The sequence below is a fragment of the Salmo salar genome, chromosome 20 (genome assembly GCF_965601325.2).
Source record: "Salmo salar chromosome 20, fSalSal1, whole genome shotgun sequence".
In the NCBI taxonomy this organism is placed as follows: domain Eukaryota; kingdom Metazoa; phylum Chordata; class Actinopteri; order Salmoniformes; family Salmonidae; genus Salmo; species Salmo salar.
The window spans coordinates 46,643,403-46,669,732 of NC_138310.1; the positions used below are offsets into that span (position 1 = coordinate 46,643,403).

At 41.8% G+C, this 26,330-nt stretch overlaps 1 protein-coding gene across 1 annotated transcript in view; it reads left to right on the forward strand.

The window, feature by feature from the left end:
* The window catches only part of LOC123729216 (glutamate receptor ionotropic, kainate 4), a 185,446-nt gene that overhangs the window by 50,462 nt on the left and 108,654 nt on the right, over nucleotides 1-26,330 (forward strand). Inside the window, exon 5 of the mRNA XM_045703471.2 lies at nucleotides 12,642-12,695. Coding sequence (XP_045559427.2) covers nucleotides 12,642-12,695 — 54 coding nt within the window. The remainder of the gene's footprint in view (nucleotides 1-12,641; nucleotides 12,696-26,330) is intronic.

Here is a 26,330-nt window from a genome sequence, read left to right on the forward strand (position 1 = left end):
AGATAAATACTCAGTGTCATGGAAGTGTGCACATATACAGTATTATGAAAAAGTATTTGCCCCCTTTCTAATTTTCTCTACTTTTGCGTATTTTTTATACAAAATGTTATCAGATCTTACACCAAAATCGAATATTCATAAAGGGAACCTGAATTAACAAATAACACAACAATTACATATTTATTTCATTTATTTCATAAACAGAATTATGCAACACCCAATGTCCATTTGTGAAAAAGTATTTGCCCCCTTACACTCAATAACTGATTGTGCCACCTTTAGCTGCAATGACTTCAACCAAATGCTTCCTGTAGTTGTTGATCAGTCTCTCAAGTCGCTGTGCAGGAATGTTGGCCCACTTTTCCATGCAGAACTGCTGTAACTCAGCAACGTTTGTGGGTTTTCAAGCATGAACTGCTCGTTTCAATTCCTGCCACAACATCTCAATTGGGATTAAGTCTGGACTTTGACTAGGCCATTCCAAACTTAAAATTGGTTGCTTTTTAGCCATTTTCATGTAGACTTGATTGTGTATTTAAAATCATTGTCTTGCTGCATGACCCAGCTGCTCTTCAGTTTCAGCTCACAGATGGATGGTCTGACATTCTCCTGTAGAATTCTCTGAGGCAGTAAAATATCCCCAAACCATCACAATATCACCACCATGCTTGACCATTGGTATATGGTTCTTACTGTGGAATGCAGTGTTTGGTTTTCGCCAGGCATAATGGGACCCATGTCATCCAAAAAGTTATACTTTTGAATCATCTTCCCATAGAACATTCTTCCAAGAGTCTTGATGATCATCCAAGTGCTTCCAGGTGCTTTTTGGCAAACTTGAGTCAACTTTTTGGATGACATGGGTCCCATTACGCCTGGCGAAAACCAAACACTGCATTCCACAGTAAGAACCTCAAACCCACTTTCAAGCATGGTGGTGGTTGCAGCCATTCCAGCTAAAGGTAGCACAACCAGTTATTGAGTGTAAGGGGGCAATTACTTTTTCACACGGGAATTGGGTGTTGCATAACTTTGTTAATAAAAAATAAAAAAATATTTGTAAACTCAGGTTCCCTTTATCTCATTTTAAGTTTTGGTTGAAGATCTGATAACATTCAATATTTTTAGAACACCTACTCATTCAAGGGTTTTTCTTTATTTTTACTATTTTCTACATTGTAGAATAATAGTGAAGACATCAAAACTATGAAATAACACATATGGAACCATGTAGTAACCACAAAAGTGTTAAACCAATCAAAATCTATTTTATATTAGCCATAATAATAGCTATATAATAGCCACCCTTTGCTTTGATGACAGCTTTGCACACTCTTGGCATTCTCTCAACCAGCATCACCTGGAATGCTTTTCCAACAGTCTTGAAGGAGTTCCCACATATGCTGAGCACTTGTTGGCTGCTTTTCCTTCACTCTGCGGTCCGACTCAGCCCAAACCATCTCAATTTGGTTGAGGTCAGGGTATTGTGGAGGCCAGGTCATCTGATGCAGCACTCCATCACTCTCCTGTTGGGTCATTGTCCTGTTGAAAAACAAATTATAGTCCCACTAAGCCCAAACCAGATGGGATGGCGTATCGCTGCAGAATGCTGTGATAGCCATGCTGGTTAAGTGTACCTTGAATTCTAAATAAATCACTGACAGTGTCACCAGCAATGCACCCCCACACCATAACACCTCCTCCTCCATGCTTTACGGTCGGAACCACACATGCGGAGATCATCCGTTCACCCACACACCATGTCTCACAAAAACTCTAGACCAAAGGACAAATTTCCACCGGTCTAATGTCCATTGCTCTTGTTTCTTGGCCCAAGCAAGTCTGCTACTTGAACTCTGTGAAGCATTTACTTGGGCTGTAATTTCTGAGGCTGGTAATTCTTCAGTGGTTCCTCCTTTAAAAGTTGCGAGCTTGCACCACGGGACTTAGAGGTAATGCAGCATCACGGATTCATTGCTCCGGACCACCACAAGGGGGAGTTTCAGCACTCATTATGCATTTGGGTCCCAAGGTTTTTATATGACCAATCATATCGAGTGGTTCCAATGACAAATTTTGACGTGAGCCACCCTTGCCTGGTGGCGTTCTTCAACAAAGATGGCTGACAAAACATTACAGTGGAACCAGATGTAAGTTGTTATAATGTCATAACAAGTCAAGCAAAACATTTACAATTGAGAGGAACATGTTAGTTAACCTCTTACATCTAGACGTTCCGCTAGCGGAACACCTGCTCCAATATCCAATGATAGGCGTGGCGCGAATTACAAATTCCTCAAAAATACAAAAACTTCAATTTTTCAAACATATGACTATTTCACAGCATTTTAATGACAAGACTCTCCTTTATCTAACCACACTGTCCGATTTCAAAAAGGCTTTACAGCGAAAGCAAAACATTAGATTATGTCAGCAGAGTACCAAGCCAGAAATAATCAGACACCCATTTTTCAAGCTAGCATATAATGTCACAAAAACCCAGAAGACAGCTAAATGCAGCACTAACCTTTGATGATCTTCATCAGATGACACACCTAGGACATTATGTTATACAATACATGCATGTTTTGTTCAATCAAGTTCATATATCAAAAAACAGCTTTTTACATTAACATGTGACGTTCAGAACTAGCATACCCCCCGCAAACTTCCGGGGAATTTGCTAACAATTTACTAAATTACTCACGATAAACGTTCACAAAAAGCATAACAATTATTTTAAGAATTATAGATACAGAACTCCTCTATGCACTCGATATGTCTGATTTTAAAATAGCTTTTTGAAAATGTGAAAGCACATTTTGCAATATTCTAAGTACATAGCCCAGCCATCACGGGCTAGCTATTTAGACACCCGGCAAGTTTAGCCTTCACCAAAATCAGATTTACTATTATAAAAGTTTGATTACCTTTTGTTGTCTTCGTCAGAATGCACTCCCAGGACTGCTACTTCAATAACAAATGTTGGTTTGGTCCAAAATAATCCATCGTTATATCCGAATAGCGGCGTTTTGTTCTTGCGTCCCAGACACTATCCGAAATGGTAAATCAGGGTCGTGCGCATGGCGCAATTCGTGACAAAAAAATTCTAAATATTCCATTACCGTACTTCGAAGCATGTCAACCGCTGTTTAAAATCAATTTTTATGCAATTTATCTCGTAAAAAAGCGATAATATTCCGACCGGGAATCTCCTTTTTGGCAAACAGAGGAAAAATCACAAAGACGGGGGCGGCCAGGGTACGCGCCTAAGCCCACAGTCCCTTGATCGGCCACTTGAGAAAGGCGATAATGTGTTTCAGCCTGGGGCTGGGATGATGACATTCAGGTTTTTCCCGGGCTCTGAGCGCCCATGGAAGACGTAGGAAGTGTCACGTTAGAGCAGAGATCCTTTGTAAAAGATAGAGATGGCAAAGAGGTTCAAGAAATGGTCAGACAGGCCACTTCCTGTATAGGAATCTCTCAGGTTTTGACCTGCCATTTGAGTTCTGTTATACTCACAGACACCATTCAAACAGTTTTAGAAACTTTGGAGTGTTTTCTATCCAAAGCCAATAATTATATGCATATTCTAGTTACTGGGCAGGAATAGTAACCAGATTAAATCGGGTACGTTTTTTATCTAGCCGTGAAAATACTGCCCCCTAGCCATAACAGGTTAATGTAGAGACAAACGTTTGTGCATATTTTTTGTCATAAAGTTCATTCATGAAAATCGCTATTTAGCAAGTTATCTGACTAGCTAACATTAGCCAGATAGCTAGCGTTAGGAGAATGAATTTGTAATTCGTGTTGTTTAATGTTTTAGGGACTCCTGAGAAAACCAGCAAACTAGGCTGTCGTCTTGTGAAACAGTGGATGTAAAGAATCTTGCTAGCTTAAGCATTTACTGCAAATTGAATGTACAATTGCGTAAGCTTGCCTTGCAATGCAGCTGAAGTAACATAGCTAGCTAACTGTTTACTTGCTTATTGTGTAGTGGAGGATAAAAAATAACTGTATGCCGATGGATGTGTAGATAGCTACAGTATGTAGCCGATCTGTGTATGGACCCTAAAACGTTCTGAACTAATATTCATACCAATCTATGAACCTCAGTTATCATAGTTGTTGTATCAACTTCAAGTCTGAATGGCATTAATGAAGCCTATGGATAGAGTAGAATATAATAACCTCATTGTGCCAAGGATGCTAGTCCTATATACACATGTGCTATAGTTATTACCACACATGAGATCCCCACATCGTAGCCTGTACATTGAATATATTCACTGATCATGTACTCTTCCTTGGCAAAAAAAGTTGCGGTTCAGGTATGAATCTCTGAGACATTCTTTTTCAGTCATATCAAACTCCATTCTTTGAATGATGCTCTGTCTGCATGTATGTATTACAATTATATACTTCAACAATGTTTACCACTCCTGCTCCTGGGACATCAATGATTACACATTGTACCTATGCAATAGACTAGAAACGTGATTGATTTGTAATTCATATATACAGAAAAAAACTATGCATATCTAACTCCCTTCATCTGCATTAATGTGAGAACACAGGATAGTATTTTATTGAGATACTTAATTTCAACCAGTGGAGAATGTGAAACGCTTTATTGAAAGAAGTTCATTATCCAGGTGTAATAAATACATAAATGCATTATAATTATGATAATTGTAATAGTATACATACATGTTCAATCTGTACTTATAAAACGAGGAAGAAAGACGAGGTGGGGAGAGAGGTGTGGAAGACAGAAAGGGAAAGACGTAAGAACAGCGGCAGACAGCATATGATTCATGAATTACAGTGCTACCCTAATATTCTCTCAGTTCAGCACAATTGCGGTGTCTCCTAAACAGCCTTGGGCCCCCAGTTGGCCCGCAAGGTTATCTTAAGAGCGGGTGAGGTGGCGATGACGGGACTGGCTTCCTCTCTCACATCAAAACATACCTGCAGACGAGTGACAAATGGATAGAGAGCATGATTAAGCCTTGTTTTTTCATTCTACCACGGTCAGTCATCTTAATCAGGAGGTGAAATGCAAAACTGACCTTCGATCATTAACTCTGGGACTACTACATCTCTGTCTGTATTTCAATGTAAAGCATCTCTTTAATAATACTTCCTGTTGACCCGACCAAGTGACATCTCACCTATGATCATGCTGTGCCCTTTGTGTCATCCAGTTCAGATGCGAGTGGGGTTCACCAAAACAGTTTATATAACCTAGAGGATTTAGGGAGAAGGGAGAGAGGGATGAAGTGAAGAAGAGAGACTGTTATTGTGTGTGTGTTGTCATGACGTTGGCCTGTGGGTAAGGTTTATGACCCCCCCATAAATACCTTTCTCCCTTCCCCTCTCTTTCTGACCCTACTGAAGGACTTGAATAGCCTGTGTTAAATATAGAGAGTCTGGGAACATCAAACAAATGGGGAAAAGGAACCATATTTTGGTAATAAAACCAGTTGGAAATATGCTTGGGAACGTAATGAGTATGGATGTCAGTTCGGTTGTCATCTGAGACATTATGACTGATGACAGGACGACATAAACTGTACCTGAGAAAGTATACACCCTCTAGTTATCAGAGTAACATGGAATTGTTATGCAATTGAAATGTTTGGTATTGAAATTGTTTGTTAGGAGATTAAATGTAATTTTAGCTTCCAAATGAGAGAATTGGGTTTTCATAAGGAAAGTGCCCTGCTTGATCAGTGGCCCACCCCTGTGAAGAGACAGGGGTTATAAACGATGAAACACATCCTTCCCCCTCTCCACTATATAAGCCTTTGACGAAAAGATAACCACATGTTCCAGTACGTGAGGTCTGCAGCCTCTACGTTAGAAGGACACACATGTCAAGTACAGAACTAAGCCAATCTCGGCGTGAGCTTTGGTGGCGAATGGTATGAACTTTGAGCTTATTCACTACAGAAGTGATACTTCCTAGCCGTTGAGTTAGCAGCGGCCGCTGTAGACGTGGGCTAGGAAAGGACGGACGACGGATCCAGTCTAACAAACAGACGAAGATACCACCACGTATCTAATGTACCACCAGAGACATTCTTCCGAGGAAAGGAAGATCTGTTGGCCAACCCGGCCAGCATCTACGTCCAATCTACCGAAGCGCAGCTCAGAGTAAATATTTATTGCATTTTCCTTTTCCAAATGGGCGGTAATTTAGAATGCATAAGATAATGTATTTACGATAGCATAGCTGCTGTTTCTTCGTTCCTAAGTCTTCCCGCTCTTTCATTCAAGCCCAACCCCCTTTCCTTTGTGTAACCAGCCATCATGTATGACATCATTTGTATTCGGTGTATTTGTAATTCTGTGTGATTAGTTTAGGTATTTAGTAAATAAATAATTAAACCCAATTTGGTATTGCTGATTCAACTTGTTAGCCAGGGTTCGTGAAGATAGCCAAGAATTTACAACGTTCATTATGAGACTGAAAATAAGATTTAAGGGTTAATATTGACTGCTATCGATGTAAAGTATTACTAAGTATTTTAAGAGTTTATTCTGAAGATAACGGCTCTATAAACGTTCTTCCGTGGTGCCCCGACTTTCTAGTTAATTACATTTACATGATTAGCTTAATCAGGTAATATTAATTACAGAGAAAGAATTTTATAGGTTAGCATGTCATATCACTTAATCCGGCATAGCCAAAGACACGACAGTGTGGTCTCACCCGGTGTCCACACTAATGGCTACAGAGTACTTTATGCTGAAAAACAGACATACGAGGACAAACAATAGAAGACAATGTCAATAGAAGATACTGTATGTGACGCAGACACCTATCAGAGTGTACCTAAAACATTTAAATATAGTGTCTCACCACTTGGTTATTGCAAGGCTAACCCCCAGGGAAATCATGACTTGGCAGTAACAGATAGTCCAGTGAAAATGGCTGTGTTTATGTGGTGTAAATCTGAAAATTAGCAGCTGACATCTGAAGGGTTTTTTAATTAATGCATGTGAGACAGGTTCCATGTACAACAAGACAGGCAGAGATGGAGAAAAAGAACACAGAACAGTTTAATTACCTCTGGTTATGGACACTTTTAAAGCTTCCACGGCCTGTTCCTTGGACAGTGAACATCTGACAATGTCAACATTTTTGACCCCTTGGTCAGCACGCTCTCTGAAAGTAAAGGAAACAGCTTATTTTTTATAGTTATGAAAACAATAACTGATATATGACCGTTCAATCTAAAGCAGCCTATGTCATTTTTAGGATACGTCAATACAGCCCAGTGCTGCTTACCTGAGATGCCATCTTCGTAGGTGTCTGCTTTGACTTCCTTTGTGTCGGAAAAAAGTTGCTTTCAGAACAATTATTTTTGATTGAAAATAAATAAGGTTTTGCTCTCGACAAAAAGACACAAATACCTCCATAGCATATAATAATTTGCCTGTGAATAACCACACCTTCATACAAACGTGCTACTATATGCAGAATTCTTGACGCACAACCAAATTCTTGACGCGCTACCATATCCTGCCAGCACGCCCACAGCGAGCCACTCAAGAGCTGAATGATGATGCGTGGAAGAGGGAAAGGAATGAGATGGGAACAGCAATTTGTTGCAAGTTGGAGAGGGCTAATAGCTGAACAATAGACTATTCTACCTTTACTAAAGAATAGTCTAATAGCCGAGCTAGGTGTGAAACCCCCCCCTCCTATTGCAGACCAGATTTGCCCTAACGACCAAGGGTAGCTTGCTACTCAATGTAATAAAGTAATGACTTTTCAAATAAGTTACTTTACACGTTATGTTGGCTGACAATTTGTTAGCTACGCTGTCCTTACGAACCACATAGCATATCATTACAGCAGTGTGTACCGGTATGTTAGCTAGCTACCTAACGTTAGTAGTTTAGTATACATGAAACTTTCCAGTATATTAACTATAGGCTATCTAACTACCCAACGTTTATTGACTTGATTATTCTCGTCAATCTTAGCTTAGCTAAATGGTGCGCTCGGTGCAAGCTCCTCACCGTTGCCGTGCTAGAGTTGGCCGTCAGCCAGGAAGAATTGCGCCGGCTCAGCGTATCTGGTCTCCAGTGCGTCTCTTCGGCCCAGGTTACCCTGCGCCTGCTCTACGCACGGTACCCCCGTAAACCAGCACAGCCCAGTTCGTCCTGTGCCAGAGCTCCGCCCTTGCTGGGCTCAAATAACCATCCAGCCAGGACGGGGTGTGCCAGCCCTAAGCTCCAGAACTCCAGTGCGCCTCCACAGCCCAGTATACGTTGTGCCTGCTCTGCGCACCCAGTCTCCTGTGCGTCTCCCCAGTCCGGGGACTATTTTAATCAAGGGACATTCGGGTGCTTTCGTAAATTCGTTCTGGCTATCTATAGGCTGGATAATAGAACGAGTCAAAATTCACCCAAGGCTGAAAAACACTTAAGAACGTTTGCTAAGCTGAAACAGTGGTGCGAGCCCATAGCAAATTATTATTGAATGTTCGCAGAGCCTGTTTTGACTGGAGTGATGCTTAGAATTCCATAAAAAAATGTATCTATTTTAATTTTACCACTACAATCTGTTCGTCGGACGAAAGTGGAAAAAAAAAACTTGTGTAGGAAGTAAACATCCGCACCTCGATGGTGTCAACTGTGCTTATGTCTCCGTAATGAAAAAGTAGGGAAAAAATAAAAACTTCTAATTCTGGTCGAGCGATCAATGACAAACGAGCTCGCTGCCCAGACTTACATAATTACAAAGAGGAGATTCTCCTGATTAAAATGGTGCCCTCTCCTCGCCCCTACCTGGGCTCCTCTGCACACATAGACAACAGCCACCCTCGGTGCATCGTTACCCATAGCTCCACAAAAGCCGCGGCCCTTGCAGAGCAAGGGGAAGAACTACTTCAAGGTCTCAGAGCGAGTGACATCACCGATTGAAACGCTATTAGCACGCACCCCGCTAACTAGCTAGCCATTTCACACCGGTTACACCCGACTTATATATATATACAGTTGAAGTCGGAAGTTTACATACTGTAGTTTTGGCAAGCCAGTTAGGACATCTACTTTGTGCATGACACAAGAAATGTTTCCAACAATTGTTTACAGACAGATTATTTCACTTATAATTCACTGTATCACAATTCCAGTGGGTCAGAAGTTTACATACACTAAGTTGATTGTGCCTTTAAACAGCTTGGAAAATTCCAGAAAATGATGTCATGGCTTTAGAAGCTTCTGATAGGCTAATTGACATCATGGGAAATCAAAAGAAAAAAAAATTGTAGACCTCTACAAGTCTGGTTCATCTTTGGGAGCAATTTCCAAACGCCTGAAGGTACCACATTCATCTGTACAAACAATAGTATGCAAGTATAAACACCATGGGACCATGCAGCCGTCATACCACTCAGGAAGGAGACGTGTTCTGTCTCCTAAAGATGAACGTACTTTGGTGTGAAAAGTGCAAATCAATCCCAGAACTACAGCAAAGGACCTTGTGAAGATGCTGGAGGAAACGGGTACTAAAGTATCTATATCCACAGTAAAACGAGTCCTATATCGACATAACCTGAAAGGCCGCTCAGCAAGGAAGAAGCCTCTGCTCCAAAAATGCCAGACTACGGTTTGCAACTGCACATGGGGACAAAGATCGTACCTTTTGGAGAAATGTCCTCTGGTCTGATGAAACAAAAATAGAACTGTTTGACCATAATGACCATCGTTATGTTTGGAGGAAAAAGGGGGAGGCTTGCTTGCCAAAGAACACCATCCCAAACGTGAAGCACGGGGGTGGCAGCATCATGTTGTGGAGGTGCTTTGCTGCAGGAGGGACTGGTGCACTTCACAAAATAGATGGCATCATGAGGCAGGAAGATTATGTGGATATATTGAAGCAACATCTCAAGACATCAGTGAGGAAGTTAAAGCTTGGTCGCAAATGGGTCTTCCAAATGGACAATGACCCCAAGCATACTTCCAAAGTTGTGGCAAAATGGCTTAAGGACAACAAAGTCAAGGTATTGGAGTGGCCATCACAAAGTCCTGACCTCAGTCCTATAGAAAATTTGTTGGCAGAACTGAAAAAGTGTGTGCGAGCAAAGAGGCCTACAAACCTGACTCAGTTACACCAGCTCTGTGGGAAGCTTGTGGAAGGCTACCCGAAAACGTTTGACCCAAGTTAAACAATTTAAAGGCAATGCTACCAAATACTACTTGAATGTATGTAAACTGGGAATGTGATGAAAGAAATAAAAGCTGAAATAAATCATTCTCTCTACTATTATTCTGACATTTCGCATTCTTAAAATAAAGTGGTGATCCTAACTGACCTAAGACAGGGAACTTTTACTAGGATTAAATGTCAGGAACTGTGAAAAACTGAGTTTAAATGTATTTGGCTCAGGTGTATGTAAACTTCCGACTTCAACTGTATATATATGTGTATGCGTGTATGTATATGTGTGTATATATATATATGTATGTATGTATACATACATACACATACAGTACATACATGCATACACATATAAATACATACATATACACATACAAACATATGCAATTACATATATATAAATACCTATACATACATATATGTACATATCTTAAAAAATATATATATATATATCCTTTATCCTCCAACCCTACCACCCCTCTCCAAATTGGAGCAAACTAGTCTCATTGTTACTACAGATTGTAAATTGAAAAAATGTTTTGTTGTTGCTAAAAGTATTGCTATATTATTGGTCGATTGACTATGACTTTTCATATCACCCAGTAGTGCTATCTGCAGTGTTAGTTCTAGGTAAATATTGCAATTGTTCAGCCATTCCTGGACCTGCGACCAAAAACATGCTACATATGGACAGTACCAAAACTAATGATCTAATGATTCTGTCGGGGAACACATTGTTTGGGATTATTCCGCCACAAACATATACCTGTTTGAATCATATTGTTTTTTGCTGTAAGGCCTCTTTGGATAAATACATTTTTATGCCAGAAGAACCTGTGGCTCTTGGGAATGGGAGTTTGTACCCCTGAGGTAGATGTAGAGAATCCAACAAGGTCTCACAGTCTCACATCAGAATTAGATGTTCATCCATGTTTCTGAAACATACCATTTTTTAAGTTATTCCAAACGTCAATTTTAGGAGTGTTTGGGGTAAGTTTACAGTAGACATTAACTCCAAATTCTTAAGTTTAGGCATTAACTCCACATTCTTAAATTAAGAGTTAAGGTTTGCGATAGGATTAAAATGAAAACAAAACTTTCTATCACTGGATTTGAACTTGCAACCTTTGGAATAAGAGGCAGGGGCAAGACTCCCATCCACCATCCCCGTCTACATCTCCTGACGTCCTCAGACATGGATGGACGTTGAATATTGACTTGTATCACGGGTGACCTGGCTGAGAGAATCTTCTAGGTGAAATGTGTGTGGGTGGTTGAACAGAGACCTGCTGTAACTTCCATCGAATGAGATCCAGGAGTCAACAAGTCAAACCTTATTGAACAGTTTTCCCTTGACATAGTGTACTCTATGAAATATGTTTTTTCTTTTTTGATGTATCTCTGTATCTTTCATGTATGTCAGACTAAGTCAGACTGGGCTGATTGGAAAACACGTTTTTAAAAAGCTTTGCATTGCACCATTATTCCACAGTTCACATTGGTTGAAACATTCAACAAATTTGGTGGAACAGTTTATAGCAAAATAAATATACTCAAAGAAACTCAACTGTAGAAAGTTCACCTTGTCCTTCACAACCAGTGCTTGCTTCTGAGGCTTTGATTTAATCAAATCCTAAAGTATTGAGCAGCATACTAAAATATCGTATTACTAATTGCACCCAAGAGAGCCCGTCATCAGATAAGAATATGTCATGTCTTATCAAGATGTGGGTGGATTTGATCTGCCGCTGTGTAATCGAGCAGGAGACTGCAGAGAATCTCTCTCTCTCTCCTCCTCTCTCTCTCTCTCTCTCTCTCCTCTCTCTCTCCTCTCTCTCTCTCTCTCTCTCTCTCTCTCTCTCCTCTCTCTCTCTCTCTCTCTCTCTCTCTCTTTCTATTTATATATATATATATATATATATATATATATATATATATATAAACGCTGAGTATATAAAACATTAAGAACACCTTCTCTTTCCATAACATAGACTGACTAGGTGATTCCAGGTGAAAGCTATGATCCCCTATTGATGTCATCGGTGTAGAAAAGTGGAGGAGACATGTCAAAGAAGGATTTTTAAGCCTTGAGACAATTGAGACATGGATTGTGTATATGTGCCATTCAGAGGGTGAATGGGCAAGACAATAGATTTAAGTGCATTTGAACGGGCTGTGATAGTAGATGCCAGGTGCACCGGTTTATGTCAAGAACTGCAATGCTGCTGGGATTTTCACGCTCAACCATTTCCTGTGTGTAACAAGAATGGTCCACTACCCTGTGGAATGCATTCGACACCTTGTAGAGTCCTTGCCCTGATTAATTGAGGCTGTTCTGGGAGCTAAAGGGGGTCCTAATGTTTTGTACACTCAGTGTATTTCTCCTTCTCAATATATGTACCTATTTTTCTCCTTATCCTTATCTCTTTCTCCCCCCCTCTCTCTCTCTTTCTTCCAGGCGTCGGAGCTGGGCATGCTTTCCGTCTACTACACCTACATCTTCACCTCGCTGGTAAGGAGATGGGGCCTGCTGCTGCTACTCGCTAATGGAAATTGATGATGTTGGTAACACTTTGCACTAATGGTCCTGTAGAGATGATTCATATCGGCCTGATTGATGACTCATTAATGTCCTGCTGGAGCCCATGTTTTCCTCTCACCCAGTTGCTCGGATCCCCATGTCTTTTTGTGCCACTGGGTGCTAGGGGGAAAGAGAGGGGGGATCATCGTGGAGAGTGATGACCCGCGCCCTCCATTTCCTAAAGAGAGAGAGCGATTGCTCAACAAAGCATCATACAGCGCCATCCCCACAGGAAGAAGAGACCACTCGTTATTTATGTAATTTTCTTTCAACGTTCAGTTAATCACCACTTTCCGCGCCTCGTCCCCAACGTCGCAGTATTCCCTCGAAATGACACACGCACTGCTCGGCTAATCCTCCTCCACAAATGGCAACTTTGATTAAGCCTATTTTCAACGTGTAAAGAATACTGTTCGCTATACTTCCAAGTAATCAGGGCAGGGAGTCAGGTCACTTTCTACTGCTCCGAAACAGAGGAATGTATTATGGAGGGTCTTTCTTCTGCAGGTTGAGTGAGTAATTACACATTCCGTTCATGTTGAGGGTGGGGAGAATGGGTGAGTCAAGGTAGTCCCTCCCTATTTCAGTCAGTTTTCTTCCAGTTGGTGCCTCATAAACACGACCCTGGTGTGTAACATAGGTGTCAGTGCACGGTGCCTGTGATGGCAGGCAGAATGCCTGTGGGGCACTGTAAGAAATTAAATCCCATGTCTCCGATAGTGCAGCAGCCCAATTTGTGTTTCGGCTGGGGGAGTAGACATTTGTCATTTGTCACTAGCTGTCAGATGTGGTGATAGGACAAGTTTGTGATCAGCAGCTCCAGAGGATGAGAGATAGTCACTCCTCACATCCTCTGTGTTATATCTCTCTATATACTGTATCATCTATCTCTCTCTCTCTCTCTCTCTATCTCTCTCTATACAGTATAATCTATCTCTCTGTCTCTCTCTCTGCCTCTGTCTCTCTGTCTGTCTCTCTCTCTCTGTCTCTCTCTCTCTGTCTGTCCTGGTCTCTCTCTCTCTCCCTCTCTGTCTCCCTCTGTCTGTCTCTGTCTCTCTCTCTATCTATCTCTCTCTGTCTCTCGGTCTCTGTCTCTCTCTCTCTCTCTCTCTCTCTCTGTTTCTCTGTCTCTCTCTCTCTCTCTCTCTGTCTGACTCTTACTCTCTCTCTCTCTCTCTCGCATCCCAGACTGTCACCTCCACCTGCATTGATCTGTCTGGGAAGCTGGAACGTATTTAAATTGGTATGTGTGCTAGGTAATCCAGAGATTTTAACAGATACAGTGGGCCTCGTTTGGATGCAACACATTTGTGAGTTTAAATTACTGAAGCTGTGAATCATTTTTAGTTAATTGACCACGGTATTCAAAAAGTTACATTATATCGTAGGTATGATCAAATCCTGGAATGCAGTCATCCAAATTTTTACTTGAACTTGACCGTAATCCACACTTTATCATCTGTCGCACTAACGATTAGACTACATGTATTCCTAATTGAAAAGTAATATAGTACTGAAAATAGCACAATGAGCAATCTCTGTCTAAAAAATCTGCTTTATACAGTACCAGTCAAAAGTTTGGACACACCTCCTCATTCAATGGTATTTTTTAATTTTTACTATTTTCTACATTGTAGAATAATAGTGAAGACATCAAAGCTATGAAATAACACACATGGAATCATGTAGTAACCCCAAAAGTGTTAAACAAATCCAAATTGAGATTGCTCAAAGTAGCCACCCCTTTGCCTTGATGACAGCTTTGAAAACTCTTGGCATTCTCTCAACCAGCTTCAGGGGTAGTCACCTGGAATGCATTTCAATTAACAGGTGTGCCTTGTTAAAAGTACATTTGTGGAATTTCTTTCCTTAATGTGTTTGAGCCAATCAGTTGTGTTGTGACAAGGTAGGGGTGGTATACAGAAGATAGCCCCATTTGGTAAAAGACCATGTCCATATTATGGAAAGAACAGCTAAAATAAGCAAAAGAAAAATGACAGTGCATCATTATTTTAAGACATGAAGGTCAGTCAACCCGGAAAATGTCAAGAACTTTTAAAGTTTCTTCAAGTGCAGTCGCAAGAACCATCAAGCGCTATGATGAAACTGACTCTATACATATGCATAAATGAATCAGCTCCTTACAGAAGTGGAGTTACAGTTAAATGGAGTTCAGTTGGTTAGCTTTAATGGTAAGTGAACAGAGAACAGCTGTACTTGTCTCTAATTGCCCAATGTGGTTTCCCGGCATGAAATGCCATCCATGGGAGCTATAGAGGAATGGTTGCTCTGTGATTTGTACGTGCATTAACTCCGAGATCATCTCGTTGAGCCTCGCGGCGGTCGCTGACGGTTAACCTGGGAAGTGACATTTTGTATTGTCTGATTTCGTCTCCAAGCACAACGCTGAGTCGTAGAGATATGGCTCGTTTTCAGGAGAGAGATACAGATTAGGTTTAATGTACATATACAGTACTCACGTTCATTGCCAATATGTGACCTCAGGTGATGACTCAGTTTGTTTGTCCGTTAGAATGTGTTTTTGTTGACATTGCGCATCGAAATGCCAATGTGAGGTGACAGGGAATCATCAGCTAACACATTGTGCAATTCAAAACTGTTCATTCATCTCGGTTTTAATATTAAGAGCAACCATGATGTTACTCAGCCAACACATTTATAGTTCTAGCAAGGATCATTTTCATTCTCCTACTCATTCGCATTCATAATCTTAAGAAGGGTCATGCCGAATGTTTATCTATGTAACACAGTAGGCGTGTAACCTTCCCATGAGCCTGTGTTTAGAGTACCACAGTATGAGTCATAATACCCATAAAACCTAGCAGTCAAACAGGGAAATGGTTCCAATTTTTTTTCACCTTTCATTTTTCCCATAGGGGATTTTTAAAAAACACTTAAAATAAGGGCTGTGTTTTGTGTAGGCTTACTCTGGATTGACGTTTTGATAACCATGTAAATCTCTCTAGGACAAGTTGGCATTTATCAATATATTTGCCTGTATTTACAATCCAAAAATGAAATGCTAATTAGCTGTTAATGTGGCTATCATAAAGAACTACAAATGCCATCATGATTTGGATGAGGCTGTTGAATCAAGGCAAATGTAAAAATCACTGGATTAACTATATATACAGCACCAGTCAAAAGTATGGACATACCTACTCATTCCAGGGTTTTTCTTTATTTGTACTATTTTCGACATTGTAGAATAATAGTGAAGACATCAAAACTATGAAATAACACATATGGAATCATGTAGTAACCAAAAAAGTGTTTAAAAAAATCTAAATATATTTTATATTTGAAATTCTTCAATATAGCCACCCTTTGCCTTGATGACAACTTTGCACACTCTTGGCATTCTCAAAACCAGATTCATGAGGTAGTCACCTGGAATGCATTTCAATTAAACAGGTGAGCCTTGTTAAAAGTTATTTTGTGGAATTTCTTTCCTTCTTAATGTGTTTGAGCCAATCAGCTGTGTTGTGACAAGATAGGGGCGGTATACAGAAGATAGCCCTATTTGGTAAAAGACCAAGTCCATATTATGGCAAGAACAGCTCAAATAAGCAAAGAGAAACGACAGTCTACCATTACTTTTAGACATGAAGGTCAGTCAATCTGGAAAGTTTCTTCAAGTGCAGTCGCAAAAACCATCAAGCGCTATGATGAAACTGGCTCTCATGAGGACCATGACAGGAAAGGAATACCCAGAGTTACCTCTGCTTCATTAGAGTTAACTGCACCTCAGATTGCAGCCCAAATAAATGCTTCACAGAGTTCAAGTAACAGACACATTTCAACAACTGTTCAGAGGAGACTGCGTGAATCAGGCCTTCATGGTCGAATTGCTTCAAAGAAACAACTACTAAAGGACTTGCTTGGGCCAAGAAACACGAGCAGTGGACATTAGACCGGTCCAAATTTGAGATACATTTTTTCAACTGCTGTGTCTTTGTAAGCCCACACAAAACACAGCCTTTTATTTGAAGTGTTTCTAAAATCCCCTATGGGAAAAGTGAATGGTGGAAAAACGATTGGAACCATTTTGTGGGTATTATAACACCTCCACTGTGGGACTCATCAGGTATCATCCCGGCTTCCACTGCTTTACCCAGCTTGCTCCTCTCCTCCTCTGACATCCCTATACATCTGCAGCCGGAGAGCTATTCCTCTGCATTGGCGATTTTAGCAAGTAAATCTTGTTGGGGCAAAAAAGAAAAAGAAGAAAGTGGGATGCATGCCAGCAAAGCCACTACACAACATATCACTAAACAATACATTAATTGCACTGTAACGGTGACAAATGGTGCCCACAAACTGTTACGGCCTACATAAAGCTGTCCCAACAGCAGAGTCCCAACAGCATTCCCAACACCTTGCCACTGCTATACCTGGCTATCAGTGGAGCCTTGTCTGGCAGCGAAACAGTTCATTCAGCCTCATTTACTGCCTTTTAAAAAAACATAGCTGATATGGCTAACTTGCTTAAACAAATGTGGTTTCTACTGACAATTGAGATGTACAAACTATGGCATAAGGGGACGACAAGCAGATAAGACGCAATCCGTAATTTCGATTAAGACAATGAGTGAGCTAGGATGGACGTAGTCAATAGAACTATTTTTTTCAGCACTTTTGAAATGTACAGCGACAGAATTCAGAACATGGGCCGTTCCTACAGTGTTCTCCCTGTACACCAAGTCAGAACCGTAGGATAAATAAAGGGGGCATATAAGCAGACAATGAAAGCTCTTACAATATTAGATGATTACATTTCTCTAAAACAGGTTATTGGCTACATGTGCACCACCAAGTCAGAACAGTAGGTGAAATTAAGAGGGGAAAAGGGACAACTTATTAGGGTGAGGCACATGGGCTATTAACAGCTAACTACTTACACTTAGTGTTACTTTCTTAGCTACAGTATACATACTCCCTGGCATATTACTTCATTTATGCAGCAGCATACAATACATTGTTGGACGCATCTTGTGCTATGCTCACTTGAACAGGGAGGTGGAGCGGCGGTCCTTCGTGGGCAAATTTTGTCATCAATCTTTGTCATCAAAGTCTGGCATTCTCTGGATTTATGGTGCTTTCAAGACAACTGGTAACTCTGAAAAAACTGACGAATCATGATGACGTCGGTGTTCTTCAGGTCGTAGCTCTAGAAAGTGGCCCGAGTTCCGGATTTACAATTCCGAGTTGGATAACCGTTCAAAATGCATTTTCCCTGTAGGAGCTCATTTTTCCAGAGTTACCAGTTGTCTTAAACTCACTGAAGTTAGATTTCCCTGTTTCGAGTTAACAGTTGTTTTGAGCACAGCTCAAATCATGCTTCATTGACAGCATGGCCAATGTTGAATGTTTATAATTTTAAACTTGGAAAAGAGACCGTTAATCCTAGACTTGGGACCACACAGCCACTCCACTGAATAATAGGCTAATGATTGCTTTGCAATGCTTGCAGTTACCACGGATCCCTTCCAAACCACTCATTGTTGAATTTGCGATTTCCAACTTGTTGTGTAATGTTTATGTCCAATGGCCGATGAGCACCGATACATTTTATCTATAATTGTTCATTATGTCTCTTCATATGACAAGGATTAAAAATGATTTGCCAGTAGATTGTCGACTTGATTCATAATGATGACCGCTAGATAAGATTTTGAAAGTATGATGTTGACATCAGTCCAATCAAAGTGACCAATGAACTTGAGCCTTCTTGGATGGGTACTTCTAATGTAACTCTATGGCAGCAACCAAGGGGCTTGAATTTTTTATCTCTACCCTTAGACTTGGCGGTGAGTGATAGAACACTGAGGCAATCACGGCGCAACTAGAGAACATTACCAACATCTACACTCTGTATTTTCCGTTGGTTGCCCCACCACCACAGAAAGCACTGAGCTAGGCTGAAACACCTGTATTTTGGAGCTGCCTTACTCAAGAGACCATGTTTGTATGCGGCTTTATTAACTCAATGATTTAAAAAAAAGTGTATTACATTGTTTGCAAACTCATATGTGGCACATATTAATGCCAAAATAACATGCAAAACAGGCAAGCTAAAAATGTAGGGCTCGATGAACGACGGGTTGCCACTAGCCCTCTGACACACACTGTGACAAACGACCTGCCACTCCATTTGCGTGCCTAATTTGTTTCCTCAAATCATCTCAAGATATGTCTCATAAAAAAAGGGGGGCACTTGGCAAATGACTTCTAAACAGGATTCTGGTGTTGCTTGTCTGGGATTCAGGGTGTAATATTTATCTTGGTGTTTGTTTTGCTTTGTTTGTCTCGGGTGTTTGTTTCCTGAGTGCAGTCATTCAGAGATGTGAAGCAGGCTGATTGATTTAAGGAGTGCGCTGGAAGGAGATTGCAGCCATTCCTCTTCTTCTTCCCTCTGTCTGTCACGGCCGTGATGTTTTAGAGAATTACAGATGAGCCCCTCATAGGACAATGGAACATAACTTACAACCTTACTGAGAGAAACCCAATGAGCAGCATCGTCTTGTCCAACATCATATTTATCTGTGTCATTGTGTGTGTGTGTGGGGGGGTTATGTGTGTTTGTGTACAAGTTAAGTACCTCAATCCCCAACAGGTTGCAAATTAATTCATTAACAGCCTTTTTTTTCGTGTGTGGGCATGTGTGAGTGAGTGAGTGAGTGAGTCTGCGTGTGTGTGGGTGTGTGTGTGTGCACGTGCGCATATGTGTGTGTGTGCGTGGACCTATGCAGGGTCGTTGAAAGCCAGGGTCATTGAGTGGCAGTGCTGCGAGTAGCAGCTAATACTGTGGAAATGAAAAAGGGCAGCTGAAACTGTGGGAGAGGGATACATGTCCACTCAGATAACATCAACCTGAGTTTTCTACATTGACTCTTCACATTTTCCTCCATGGGGTCACTTATTGAGAGAGGCTTAGGTAAGGTTATAGGAAAGGAGCCATGGAGAAGGTTAAGCCAGTGGAATCGGTTCAGTCAGTAGACATGATGCTCCCACACACACACACACACACACACACACACACACACACACACACACACACACACACACACACACACACACACACACACACACACACACACGCCGCGCACACACACACACACACACACACACACACACACACACACACACACACTTTTACCATCCCTCCCTCGTTCTCTTATAGTAACTTCTTGGTGTATATGTGTACACTGAGTGTACAAAGCATTAGGAACACTTTCCTATTGACTTGCACCCCCTTTTGCCTTGAGAACAGTCTCAATTCATCAGGGCATGGACTACAAGGTGTCGAAAGCGTTCCACAGGTATGCTGACTCCAATGCTTCCCTCAGTTGTGTCAAGTTGGCTGGATGTCTTTTGGGTGGTGGACCATTCTTGATACACACAGGAAACTGTTGAGTGTGAAAAACACAGTAGCGTTGCAGTTCTTGACACACTCAAACCGGTGTACCTGGCACCTACTACCATACACCGTTAAAGGCACTTCAATCTTTTGTCTGGCCCATTCACCCTCTAAATGGCACACATGCACTATCCATGTCTCAATTATCTCAAGGCTTAAAAATCCTTCTTTAACCTGTCTCCTCCCCTTCATCTACACTGATTGAAGTGGATTTAACAGGTGACATAAACAAGGGCTCATCATCATTTCATCTGGATTCCCCTGATCAGTCTTTGACATGGACATTTGTACATTCAGTCAGTGTATAGATTTTTTCACTTAATGACAGGCCAGTCGATGAGGTATTACTGTCCCCGGGGCGAGGGAGATGGATGAGGGAGAATGATCATCAATGGGCAATCATTACGGGTAATACGCTTGAATGTATGCCACCCAGGGGAGAGCGATGAATTCTTTCACTGTGAATTCCTTCATTAACACATCAGCCCAGATAGCCAGCCTATTATGAGCCGGACCATGTGTTCCCTCGCAACATTCATTTCCCTTTCCTGCCTCCAAAGGATAGGGGCCTCGCCATCCGGAAAGTAATGAATAATCAAGAAACAATCATTTCAGTTAACGATGCAGTCGGAATTAGTCCGGCAAGGTCGTGGAGAAAGGAGTTGCAGACAGGTGCCCATTAACGCAGCCTATCTCTGCTATTTGTGGTTTACAAGCCATTGTCTACTTAGCGTTAGCTGACAACAGTTTGAGCCTTAATGTAAATTCAGTACTGTCATCCAAAATTAGTGGCTTTAAGTAGCTGAATAGGAGAGTCACAGCATTTTGAGCAGCTCTCCCCTAGCAGATTTGTTTCATAGCCTATACAATGGCAGAACCTGATAGAGCTTCGTCACCTATATGTCGATAGAATCGTCCATATTCACTTAGAAAACCCGCCCCTCTTCCCTCCCCCTTCGGATTCCACCAGAGTAGTGTGCGTGTGCATCAGAGTGATTTTTTGCCTTCCGATCCAAACTACTCGGCAGGATTGAATAAATCACACCCGGTAATGCACAGCGCCTCGTCTTCCGTCAGCAAGATGCCTAATGCCATTCGAAGGTTAGGCGAGCAGAAGATCACTTCACTTTGAGGCCCCAGCGCACATGGCTTGGTTGACATATTATGGCCATCGCCTAGCGGGGGCCATTTTCCTCCTGTTTGTTTAGCTCTTCATGTTTCATTTCCTCGCCACACACCCATGATCTCTCTTGTCAATGCCGTCGTTTGCATGCATCTACGCTTGAGGAAGAGCTGCCGGTGTCTCACGCTGTCACACACACACATGCATGTATGCACACACACACACACACACACACACACGCACGCACACACACACATACACACACACACACACACACGTGCACACACACACACGTGCACAGAGGAGGAAGATAACAGGGTGGCCTTGCAGCCTGCAAAGCTACCACTGCCAGGAAAAAGGCAAAATACAACAGCCAGTGGCATAATGCCATGACTCAATGTACACACACACGTGCACATGCAGAAACACACACACACCACTCTGTCTCTCACGCAAGCACGGACACACACAAGCGAACACACACAAACACACACTCTCCCTATCTTCCCCTCTAATGCACACACATAGTTTGTACAAATACAAGCTTGGTGGTCTTTGAAATCTATACCGTCCATAGCGGTTACAAGAGTCGGTACTGATTATTACAGTATGACAGATATTATATAAAAATACTAAACTAAACTTCTTCCTCACGGAAATTGTCTGAGGAGTTACAACATAAATTGCGCTGCATATTCTAATTTTACTCATCCGCAATATTTGAAATATTACTGTATTTGCTCACAGCACAGTGTGTTTGCGAGAGGAAAATGTCGCCTGTAGAGCAATTCTCTGACACCAGCTTGACTGAATGGTGGATTACAAAAAAAACACAACTCCCTATGTCTCTGTTGTCTCTCTGACTACACGCCATTTACGACTCCCAAACCTCGCCATTCAACATGCTTTAAAAGTCATTCCACTGTGACACCCAAAATGATTTGGGATTTAATGATTTCCTGGCAAACAGCTTATGTAAGGTTCATATTTCCTTGTTTAGACACAGAGTTTGAGAATCAATCAACTGAGTAATAGAAAAGGTAAAAGGCTACGTGGAAAGGTGACAACAGAGAGTGGAGCCTCTCGTCAGAATATAAAGTATGTCATTATTTTGTCCTATGCTAATGCTGGCATGATGTGTTCACTTAAGCATTGCTTCCTTGTACTCAAGGGGGAAGATTACTCTGCATTGTTGCCAGTGCAGATAAATTCCAGCGAGGGGGCAAAATGCATTTATGGGGCGATGTGACAGACAGATACAAATGTTTTTCTTAAATTGACACCAACCATTTAGCGCCTAACTTTACTGCTTCCCATCAAACTTTCTAGTTTATGCCTGAAGTCAGGTAGACTATAGATTACTGTGTGTCTCCCTCTTTGCGGCTCCATTTCTCTCTCCCTGTGCAAATGTCTTCATGGCTCAGTTTTAGCAATTACATTGCCTGCTATAGCATCCCATTCCCTCTATCAGAGGCATTTACTTTATGGAATCATGTAGTAAGCAAAAAAGTGTTCAACAAATTTTATTTTACGTGTGAGATTCTTCAAAGTAGCCACTCTTTGCCTTGATGACAGCTTTGCACACTCTTGGCATTCTCTCAAGCAGCTTCATGAGGAATGCTTTTCCAACCGTCTTGAAGGAGTTCCCACATATGCTGAGCACTTGTTGGCTGCTTTTCCTTTACTCTGCTGTCCAACTCATCCCAAAACATCTCAATTGGGTTGAGGTCAGGTGATTGTGGAGGCCAGGTCATCTGATGCAGCACTCCATCACTCTCCTTGGTCAAATAGCTTTTACACAGCCTGGAGGTGTGTTGGGTCATTGTCCTGTTGAAAAACAAATGATAGTCCCACTAAGCCCAAACCAGATGGGTGGCGTATCGCTGCAGAATGCTGTGGTATCCATGCTGGTTAAGTGTGCCTTGAATTCTAAATAAACCACCGACAGTGACTCATCAGACCAAAGGACATACATATTTCCACAGGTCCAATGTCCATTGCTCATGTTTCTTGGCCAAAGTAAGTCTCTTCTTCTTATTGGTGACCTTTAGTTGTGGTTTCTTTGCAGCAATTTGACCATGAAGGCCTGATTCACACAGTCTCCTCTGAACAGTTGATGTTGATGTGTCTGTTACTTGAACTCTGTGAAGCATTTATTTGGGTGCAGTTAACTCTAATGAATGTATCCTCTGCACCAGAGGTAACTCTGGGTCTTCCTTTCCTGCAGCTGTCCTCATGAGAGCCAGTTTCATCATAGTGCTTGATGGTTTTTGTGATTGCACTTAAAGAAGCTTTCAAGGTTCTTGAAATTTTACAGGATTGACTGACCTTCATGTCTTAAAGTAATGATGGACTGTCATTTCTCTTTGCTTATTTGAACTTTTCTTGCCATATTATGGACTTGGTCTTTTACCAAATAGGGCTATCTTCTGTATACCACCCCTACCTTGTCACAACACAACTGATTGGCTCAAACACATAAATTAACTTTTAACAAGGCACACCTGTTAATTGAAATGCATTCCAGGTGACTACCTCATGAAGATGCTTGAGAGAATGCCAAGAGTGTGCAAAGCTGTCATCAAGGCAAAGGGTGGCTACTTTGAAGAATCTGAAATATATTTAGATTTTTGAAACACTTTTTTGGTTACTACTTGATTCCATGTGTTATTTCATAGTTTTGATGTCTTCACTATTATTCTACAATGTAGAAAATAGTACAAATAGAGAAAACCCCTGGAATGAGCATGTGTGTCCAAACTTTTGACTGGTACTGCATAAGGCCTGTAAATACCCTTAGAGCAGGCATGGGAGACTCCAGTCCTCTGAGGTGTCACACTTTTGACTGGTACTGCATAAGGCCTGTAAATACCCTTAGAGCAGGCATGGGAAACTCCAGTCCTCTGGGGTGTCACACTTTTGCTCCATCTGACTCCAAAAATCACTAATCATGATGATCAGTTTAAATTGCAATTAGTTGAATCATCTCCGTCCCCTGAGAGCGCACGCGCATGTGCCTGCATGTGTGTGTTTTCACTTATCCAAATGGTGTGTGTCTGTGCGTGGGTGGGTAAGTGCCTGAATGTGTGTGAATTTACTTATTCAAATGAGCTGATTGTCACATTGGGTATTGAAAACTTTTGGAAAAACTGGAAAACTTTTTACTTCTTTCTTTTCTTTGACTCTGTAAATCAAACTCTCTCTAAATCAGCGGCGGCTAATGTTGTGTGACCCTTCTTCCCGTATTTCATGCTCTTTGAAATGGAGTCTCTCTATTCAATTGTCTTTCTTATGCCAAGCGCTAGCTACGCTTTTGTGTTCTGGCTCCTTCAGCATTTACTTCAAATCAAATCAAATTGTATTGGTCACATACACATGGTTAGCAGATGTTATTGTGAGTTTAGCGAAATGCTTGTGCTTCTAGTTCCGACAGTGCAGAAATAACTAACAAGTAATCTAACAATTCCACAACTACGTAATACACACAAATCTAAAGGGATGGAATAAGAATATATACATATAAATATATGGATGAGCAATGACAGAGCAGCATAGGCAAGATGCAATAGATGGTATAAACTACAATATATACATTTTTAAGTGGACAATTATTTCAATTCTGTATGTAGGCAGCAGCCTCTCTGTGTTAGTGATGTCTGATGGCCTTGAGATAGAAGCACATTTTTCAGTCTCTCTTTCCCAGCTTTGATGCACCTGTACTGACCTCGCCTTCTGGATGATAGCGGGGTGAACAGGCAGTGGCTCGGGTGGTTGTTGTAATTGATTATCTTTTTGGCCTTCCTGTGACTTCGGGTGCTGTAGGTGTCCTGGAGGGCAGGTAGTTTGCCCCCGGTGATGCGTTGTGCAAACCGCACGGCCCTCTGGAGAGCCTTGCCGTTGTGGACGGTGCAGTTGCTGTACTAGGCGGTGATACAACCCGACAGGATGCTCTCAATTGTGCATCTGTACAAGTTTGTGAGGATTTCAGGTGACAAGCCACATTCCTACAGCCTCGTGAGGTTGAAGAAGCGCTGTTGTTCCTCCTTTACCACACTGTCTGTGTGGGTGGACCATTTCAGTTTGTCAGTGATGTGTACGCCAAAGAACTTAAAACTTTCCACCTTCTCCACTGCTATCCCATCGATGTGGATGGTGGGGGATGTTCCCTCTGCTGTTTCCTGAAGTCCACGATCATCTCCTTTGTTTTGTTGATGTTGAGTGAGAGGTTGTTTTCCTAACACCACACTCCGAGTGCCCTCACCTCCTACCTGTAGGCTGTCTCGTCGTTGTTGGTAATCAAGCCTACTACTGTTGTGTCATCGGCAAACTTGATGATTGAGTTGGAGGCGTGCATGGCCACGCAGACATGGGTGAACAGGGAGTAAAGGAGGGGGCTGAGCACTCACCCTTGTGGGGCCCCAGTGTTGACGATCAGCGAAGTGGAGATGTTGTTTCCTACATTCACCACCTGGGGGCGGCCTGTCAGGAAGTCCAGGACCCAATTGCACAGGGCGGGGTTGAGACCCAGGGCCTCAAGCTTAATGATGAGCTTGGAGGATACTATGGTGTTGAATGCTAAGCTATAGTCAATGAACAGCATTCTTACATAGGTATTCCTCTTGTCCTGATGGCATAGGGCAGTGTGCAGTGTGATGGCGATTGCATCGTCTGTGGACCTATTGGGGCACTTAGCAAATTGAAGTGGGTCTAGAGTGACAGGTAAGGTGGAGGTGATATGATCCTTGACTAGACTCTCAAAGCACTTCATGATGACAGTAGTGAGTGCTACAGGGTGATAGTAATTTAATTCAGTTACCTTTGCCTTCTTGGGGACAGGGACAATGGTGGACATTTTGAAGTATGTGGGGACAGCAGACTGGGATAGGGAGAGATTGAATATGTCTGTAAACACACCAGCCAGCTGGTCTGCGTATGCTCTGAAGACGCGGCTAGGGATGCCGTCTGGGCCGGCAGCCTTGCGAGGATTAACACGTTTAAATGT